Raw genomic sequence first — 8,748 nt, forward strand, 5'->3', positions numbered from 1 at the left:
CCTGTTTTTGTAAATGTTTTGATATTGTCTGCTGTCTTCGGGGTATTTAGTAGTTATTTTTCTCGTTTATTGATTGTAGATTTGTTTGTTTTGTCCTTTTTTTTTTTGTTTTATCATTTGGCTATGTCTGAGCAGGGGGGTTGTGTGTTCTTTGTTGTTTGCTCATCTGTGGGCACAATACTTTTCACCTACTTCCGTAATTGGGAGGGTCAGTAACTCAGATATGGTACGTCAGGGCAGGTCTAGCTGAAGAGGAGTTACTGGGACAGGTTGTTTGTGGCGCTAACTACAGCCACCAGAGCGGTTCGGTAATCAGTGCAGGGCAGGTTCCAGTAGGCCGTGCCTATGCTGCTTGGTGGTGCAGGTGCAGGTGCAGGTAGGCAGGATGTAGCAGGGAGATTGTTATTGTGGAGCTAAGATGGATATGGGAGATAGGGGAGAGGAATAGGAGCCAAAAATTTACAAACATACAAAAAAGAATGCTAGAAGAGCTTGCCGTTGGAGTGGAGAGATGAGAGACTATGAAATGTAGAAAAACAAAAAGGGGAAGAGGAAGAAAAAAAGAAAAGAATGAATAAATAAAAATCGGAAACTTTATAGAACAGCAGTGTTCCCAGGGATCCCACCGATGCGGCTATAAGGTCTGGGGAAGTTGTTCTCAGGTGTTGTAGTACAGTCTGGCTAGAAGGCGTAGAGGTATACAATGCCAGGTATTCAGGGAACACAAAGAGAGGGAAGATATGGAGAGATGAGAAAGTGAGTAATGAAGTAAGACGAAAAGGGAAAAAGAGGGAAAAGAAAACAAAATATATTAAAAATAGAAAGAGAACAAGAAACGCCCCCAAAGGAAAAGAAAAAAAATACCAACAAAAAAAGAAATGCTCTCAGGGATCCCTCTGCACGTCTGTGCAAGTCGAGGGGGTAGTTTCCAAGCCACACAGCACTGCCTGGCCATAACAGGCTCCCAGCATAAGAAAAAGAAAAGAAAACAAACAATTCAAAACAAACAAACGAACAAAAGTCCTGGGATCCCAGCAGCACGGCAGCCCAGACTGGGAAGCAGCTCCACAGTCGAATGGAGCTCTGCAGCCCCTCAGGAAGAAGCAAAGATGACGCACGGAGCCAGGTATTTGATCGAAAGGATGGGGAGGTGGTGACAGGTAAGGAAGAAATCAAAAGATGCAGGAAAAAAAGCAACACCAGCAGCCAACAAATGGCACTCAGAGAGCCAGCTCTTGTGGGCTGGTGGAATCCCAGCAGCCAGTGTTTCCCAGACAAGAGACTGTGTCCGCGGGAAGCAGAGGGGGCCGAGTGTGGGTGAAGAGGGGTGAGGGGTGGGAAAGCGTATATCACAAATTACCGGAGCTCTGCAGCCCCTTAGGGAGAAGCAAAGATGGCGCACGGATCCAGGTATTTGAGCAAAAGGAGGAGGAGGTGGTGAGAGGTAAGGAAGAAATCAAGGTAAGCGGAAAAAAGCAACACCAGCAGCCAACAAAATGGCACTCAGAGAGCCGGCCTGTTCAGTTGGGTGGAATCCAAGCAGCTGGTGCTTCCTGGACAAGAGATTGTGGCTGCAGAAAGCAGAGGAGGCCAAGTTGGGGTGAGGAAGGCTGGGGGGTGGGAAAGCGGATATCGCAAATTACTGGTTGTTTTGTCTCCCACTGGAAACTCCTTGAAGGTGCTTTCTCTTACCCCCTGTTTGCTGGTCTCCGATAGGAGTCCAAGATGGCAGATCTGTACTGCGTTAGCTGATAGGGGACCTCTGCATGAATCTCTCCTCGCTCTCCGTTCTCTGTTAGTTTTCTCACTCTGTTTGGTGCTTGGCTGAGCTCTTTATCTCTTCATTTGATGTTTTAGGGTTTCAGGATTGTTGTTTTCTCTGTTCGGCTTAGTTGTTCGGATCTTTGCTATGGAGGGACGGCGTGGTGCTTCTGCCCAGAGCACCATTTTGCCGGAAGTCCCTCTCATTTCTTTTTTATTGTAGATTTTTTGTTTATTGAGACTTTGTTTTTCTGTATTTTGGCGAATAAGTTAGTTGAATTTATTTGTTGTTTCCTTGAAATTTACCCATATCTTCCTAAGTGTGAACCAGTTTTTTATTACTTGATATCTCCTTGACTTCCTTTTCCATTTGAAAGTTCTGTACTTAAACCATGTTTTTCGCCTTTTATTGTTCTGACATTGTTGTCATTTACAGATTGATGTCTGTAGTTCCTGGTTTTAAATCTTTTAGTTACATTTTATCCTTGAGAGTTCAGTATCTGGCTGATATTGACCCGTGTCCTAGATTCAGATTCAGATTGTTGTCCCATGTTGTTGCTTCTCTAACCAAAGGACTCTCTTTAATAATTCTTGTAAATTTAATTTGGTGTTTACAGATTCTCCTAATTTCTGTTTATCTGGAAATGCCCTAGTTTCACCATCATATTTGAGAGAGTTTTACATGATATATTATTCTTGGTTGGTAATTTTTTCTTTCAAGGTTTTATGTATATCATCCCATTACCATCTCGTCTTCATGGTTTTTGCCACGTAATCAGTGCTTTGTCTTATTGTTTCCCCTTTGCATGTGACTTCTCATTTTTTCCAGCTGCTCTCAACATCCTCTCATTGTTTTCCATTTTGTCCCCATTTGGGACTCCTATCATGCACAGATTTTTGCTCTTGATTGTATCCCACATTGTTCTCAGATTTTCCTTATTTTTCTTCATTCTTTTCTCTGTTTTTTCCTCAAAGAAAGTGGCATCCATGGATTTGTCTTAAATTTTGCTGATTTATCTTCCTTTGTTTCAAACTTGCTCCTTAAACCTTCTTTTGCATTGTCCATTTCTGAAATTTTGTTGTTTATCTTTTGGATTTCTAATTGCTGTTTTTGTATGATTTCCAATTGTTTATTTGTTTCGATATTTTTTCTTGTATTATTTTCCTATATTCTTCTGTTTTCCTTGATTTTGTCTGTGTTTTCCATCATTTTGTCTATTTTTTGCTTAGTTTTGTGTGTGTTTTCCTTGACATGTTTCCTAACATCTTAGAGGATTTTTGAATCTTAGACTTTCGAATTCTCTATCAGGTAGTTCCAGTGTCTTTTCTTCTGCTGGAAAGTCATCTGGTACTTTGTTTTAGTCATTTACTGGAACCATTTTGTACTTTTTAAAAAATAAATTTTGATATTGTCTGCTGTCTCAGACAATCAGTTATTATTTTCTTTATTTGTTGTTTATAGATTTGTTTGTTTCATCCTGCTTTTGTGTTCTGTTTGGTTATGTCTGGGCAGGCGAGCTGGGCATGCTTTGTTGCTTTCTTATCTGTAGACACAATAGTTCTCACCACCTTGTCTGGGTGGCAGGGCCAGTTGTTCACCTAGGATGCAGCAAGGCCAGTCCAACAGGGGTGGTAGGGGTGGAGATGTGTCGTTTGTCTGCGTGTGACTCAGGCTCAGGGCCAAGGACCGTAGTCAGAGGGGTGGGGTCCGGTATGTGGATATGGCCAGTTCTGCTTGGGCTGCGGCGCACAGCAAGGTAGGCCGGAGCCAGTGGGGTGGGGGATCTGAGGGCCTGGCTTGTTCCACTCGGGGCTGTGGTAGGGCAGGTCTGGAGCCAACCGGAAGTGTCTGTGGTCCTAGCCAGTTCTGTTCTTGGCGGTGGAAGGAGGCAGGGTGGGGCTGGAGCAGGCAAGGAGGGGTCTCTGGTCTGGGCTTGTTCCACTCGGGGCTGCGGAGTGCAGCTGGGTGAGATCGGAACTGGCAGGGAAGGTTCTGGGGTCCACCTTGTGGGGTGAAGGAGAGAGGCGGGGGGAGTGGCGAAGGCAGGGCCAGAGGGAGCTAGATGGAAGAGGGAAATAGGGTGGATTGGTACTGTGGTCCCGGCAGTTGAGGGTTCCAGAATGGAGTGGTTCTTGCTGCTATTCACCAGACGGATGGGGGTTGTAGGACCATGCTCCTGTGGTTACTGCATGATAGAGTCTGAGCTCCTCCTTGAGCTGCAGTGAGCAAACGTGGTCTTACTTAGCTCTGGCTGTGTCTGTGCCATACCTCTATCTCCTACTGGGAGTTCTGTGAAGATGTCTTTCTGCGTTCTTCGTGTGGGGCTGTTGGCTTTATTCACAGATAGTCGCACTGTGTCATGCCATTTGACTGGGAAGCTCCACTCTGTATCTCTACTCCTTCGCCATTTTCTGTCAGTTTCTTGTTTTCCTCAGTGACTTCCGACCTAATACTTTATCCCTTCGTTTAAGGTTCAGGTTCCAGGATTGATGTCTGTATCTGTTCTACTTGGTTTTTCAGATCATTGTTGCAGCAGGATGGCTTAGGATGTTTGACTAGTCTGCCGTCTTGACTCCATCTCCACTTGCTTCCATAATTTCTGATGAGAAATCGGCTGTTAACATTATTGAAGATCTCTTACACATGACAAGTTGCTTTTCTCTTGCTGCTTTCAAGATTGTCTTTTGACAGTTTTAATATAATATGTCTCTGTGTGGATCACTTTGAGTTTGTTGTTTTTTGGATGTGTAGATTTGTTTTCTTTCCATCAAATGTGGGAAGTTTTTGGCCATATTTCTTCAAATATTCTTTCTGTTTCTTTCTCTACTCCCTCTCCTTCTGGGACTCCCATTTTGTGTATGTATGCTTAATGGTGTACCACGGGTCTTTTAGACTGTATTCATTTTTCTCCATTGTTGTTTCTTTCTGCTTCGACTGGATCATTTCAATTGACCTATCTTCATGTTTGATCATTCTTAGAATCTTCTATCTCCTCACTCTGGAACCATTCTAGTGAATTTTTCATCTCAGCCCCAGAATTTATATTTGGTTCCTTTTTATAATAACTATCTCTATTGGGTGAGACATTGTTCTCTTGGTTTCCTCTAATTCTTTGTCCATGATTTCATTTAGCTCTTTCAGCATGTTTAAAGTCTTTGTCTAGTAAGTCCAATATCTATGCTTCCTCAGTGACAGTTTCTGCCTGTTTATTTTTCTTGTGAGTAGGCTGTGCCTTCATATTTCTTTGAATGCTTTGTAATTGTTTATTTAAAACTGTACATTTTGAATATTATAATGTGGTAACTATGGAAATCAAATTCTCCCTCTAGCTCCATGGTTGGTTGTTGCTGCTTGTTGTGGGTTTTAGTTGTTTGTTTGTTTAGTAACACTTCTGAACTATTTTTATAATGACTGTATTCTTTGTTAGGGTTACTGAAGTCTATTCTCTTAGCTTAGTGGTCAGCTCGTGTTTTGCCAGAGATTTTTCTGAAACACCTGGAGCCAAAAAAAGAAAAAGAAAAAAACAAATCTCCCAGTTTTAACAACTGGGCTCTGTGTGTAGGTTGGGGCATGCCTTTGGTACTCAGCTGGATTGTTTCCAAGTCTGCCTTTGCCTTCACTAACTACTTACATAGAGCTTGAAGGTCAGCCAGTAAGAATCTGGAGTCTTCTCAAGTCTTTTCTGAGCATATGCCCCAGAAATATGTGGAAACTTTTCAAAACCCCTACTCCCTAAAATGTCTCATGCCCCAACTTTTTTTCCCAGGCTTTTTGGCATCTATATTATTTGCCCCAACTGATATCCTTTGCCCAGGTGGCAGTGTCTAGTTCACTTGCTTTTCAATGTTTTTTGAGAAATCCCTTTTTGTAGCCACTTCTTTGACCTTAGAGTGTTCTGAGTTAGGCAAAATAAAGGCAAGCCGTTTGTGTTAGTTTTTCAGGGAGCGCCCAAACAGGTCAAAACAGACAAACACAATTATTTAAAAATAAGGTCTGCTGTACTCCCTCTTGAAGCAGGAACCCACCTGGGAATTCAGACTGTGGTCTTTAAGACCTTTACCACGCTGGGGAAAGTGGAGGTGGGAAAAAAGTAAGTTAAAATGCCACAAAGCTCTTTAACTGTGTTTCAGTCACCTTTTTCATAATTGTTTGCTTGAGTGCTGTAAAGCTTTGACTATTTTCCAGAATCCCAACAAAGTTGATTCTGGCAATATTTCCAGTTTTTTTTTTGTGTGTTTCTCTGGAGGGATGGGACCTTTGAGTTCCCCATTCCACTATTTTGTAACTCCTCAACAAATGTTTTTAAGAAAATTTATTTCATCGAGTTTTAGGGCACGTGTTTTATGATTAGCCCTAGGGAGGCAGCACCACATGTAAGAGATAATTGGAAGAAGATGGATTTGTAGATATTTTAGTACCTTTCCACATTTCTACTGAATAACAGTATTATTTTTCATTTTATTTGTAGATACTTTATACCCTGAGTGCTTCCATGAGGATTCATAGTAGATATTGCTAAGCTCAGACATGGCTTTGTGATCTCATGATTTGGGCAGTTTCTATGAGACTAGGTTTGGTGGTAGTGTGAGTGTGTGTGTGTGTGTGTGTGTGCGCACGCGCGCACACGTGTGCACATGTAAGTTCTTTAACAGATCTACCTGATAGGAATCAACTTTGTGTCATGTGAACCTGATTTCAGATTGTGCCATACCACTCTTCCTTGGACTGAGCAAAAAGTACAACAGCACATTCTTTAAGGGTCTATTTTTCAAGCTTAAAGTTTTCATTTAGATTCTGAGTGTGCATTTCAGGAAGAGTTTTTTCCTGAGGGTGTACTTCAGAAAAATTCTTTTTCATTTTTATGTGAACGTCAGGAAGCTATATCAAGCAATTCTCTCTAATTTTTATCTGTCTACATTAAAAAATAAAATTTTACCCAGCTCATTTCTGATCACTGCCCTTTTAAAAATGGCTAACCTGAAACCTTGCTGTCTCTTTGGGTGATGTAGAATGAACAAGGAGTAGTTTATGAAACAGTCTCTTGCTTTCAGTTCTTTATTAATCTACTTTTAAATACAGTAGAATTTTCCCTTTTAACAGTTTTTGGGAAACTCAGATGTTCTGAAGTATTTTTAGTTCAGGCTTTGTGATTGGTTCTGGGGAGAGGCACTGGTCCCCTTTTGAGACAGTCAAGACCCTTTCCATGTTTCATTGTGTGAGACCAAAGTGGTGGAAAATCCCTACTGACATTTTCTTCCCTTCACCAGCCTATTGTGGAAGAGTCCCCATACCTAGAAATTACTACAACTACTATTAAAAAAAAAAAAAAGTTTCTTGGTCCTTATGCCCCACAGTTTCTAAATCAACAGGTCTGCCATAGGACAGGGGTTCTTCTAAATCTAAAAGCTCCCCCAGTGATTCTCATGGTCCACCCAGATGTGTTGGGAGATAAGTTGATGTGCTTAAGTAAGTGAACGTGGGATCTGTTACCTTGGGTTTGAATCTAGACACTTATCACCATAAGCCCCTTGGCTAAATAATTACGTTCCTCAACTTCCTCATCTGTAAAATGGAAATAATAACATGTACTTAGCTCATTAGGTTGTTTCAAGAAACAAAACTAGCACCCATGTGAACCTGTTTTAGTCAAATGCAAAGTGCCACAGGGACGTTAGTAACTGCTTCAGTACCAGTTAGAAGGCTGCTTGAACCAGGTTTCACATATGTAGTTGTATTATGAGTATAACTTTTGTTTCCAGAGCATTAGTTTCTAATCATGTGTTTGCCAGATTAGTTTAAGCCAATCTGAGTTACATCTCCTGCTCTATGAGAGACAGAGATGGTCTGATCTAAGAATTGTATTGAGGGACTTTTCTCCAGAAAAGGAGTGTCATTTCCATGTAATTTATGCATCTTTGTTTGCGCTTCTTGTTGTTGCATGCAGGGCAGCAGACATATAGGAATTAGTACATTAGAAATCATTTACTTCTGTTGAAAACACCAAGCAGATTTTAATGTTTGGTCTCTGAGACAGTGCCTTCAGACACCTCAGACTTCCCTTTAGCAGTACAAATTAGTGTTATTTTGGAAAGTTATGTAATTTTCAATTTACCCAAGGCAGCTGGAGTTTCTGTTTACCAAATGATGGGAATAAACTGTAAAAATAGGCACTAATAGTTTTGGTCTGCTGTCAGTTATCTATGGTCCTATAAAAGAGAAGAGGTGCAGATAATGGACCTTGGAATATATCCCTACTCTGCCAGACTCCACGGACTCTGGATCTCTCCCTAGGTAGACTGTCAAGAGTTGAGTCCCAGTGGGGGAGTGGATTTGGTTTACGGTAGATTTTACTGTAGACAGTCAGCAAACCCAGTGATGCTTAGTGGGGAATCTTACTAATTAGAACTCAGGAACCCTCTTCAATTATGGACCAAAACTCATGGCTGTAGTTCTTGTTTACTTTTTTTTTTTTTCAGGAAAAGAAGATTTTTCAGATCCCCTGGATGCATGCAGCTAGACATGGATGGGATGTGGAAAAAGATGCTCCACTCTTTAGAAACTGGGCAATCCATACAGGTATTACAACCCCTTGCAGTGTTTATAGACACAGTCACTTTTTTTTTTTTTAATTGTACTTTAGATGAAGGTTTACAGAACAAATAGTTTCTCATTAAACAGTACACATATTGTTTATGACAATGGTTAACAACCCCATGACATGTCAACACTGTCCCTTCTCAACCTTGGGTTCCTTTTTGCCAGCTTTCCTGTCCCCTCCCGCCTTCTAGTCCTTTTCCCTGGGCTGCTGTGCCCCATTAGTCTTGCTTTGTTTTATGGAGCTAGACACAGGCACTTTTGTCTGTTTTTTTTTTTTTTTTTTTTTTTTTAAATTGTACTTCAGGTGAAGGCTTACAGAACAAATAGTTTCTCATGAAACAGTAGTACACATATTGTTTTATGACATTGGTTAACAACCCCACAACATG

The 8,748-nt window shown here is 41.3% G+C and overlaps 1 protein-coding gene across 5 annotated transcripts in view; it reads left to right on the forward strand.

Annotated features, from left to right (window-relative positions):
• The window catches only part of IRF2 (interferon regulatory factor 2), a 152,209-nt gene that overhangs the window by 106,272 nt on the left and 37,189 nt on the right, over window positions 1–8,748 (forward strand). For all 5 annotated transcript variants that reach the window (XM_023724671.1, XM_023724673.1, XM_023724672.1 and 2 more), the window contains one exon: window positions 8,239–8,338. In XM_023724671.1, the coding sequence (XP_023580439.1) occupies window positions 8,239–8,338 (100 nt within the window). The remainder of the gene's footprint in view (window positions 1–8,238; window positions 8,339–8,748) is intronic.

The sequence above is a fragment of the Trichechus manatus genome, unplaced genomic scaffold (genome assembly GCF_000243295.1).
Source record: "Trichechus manatus latirostris isolate Lorelei unplaced genomic scaffold, TriManLat1.0 scaffold00254, whole genome shotgun sequence".
Lineage (NCBI taxonomy): Eukaryota > Metazoa > Chordata > Mammalia > Sirenia > Trichechidae > Trichechus > Trichechus manatus.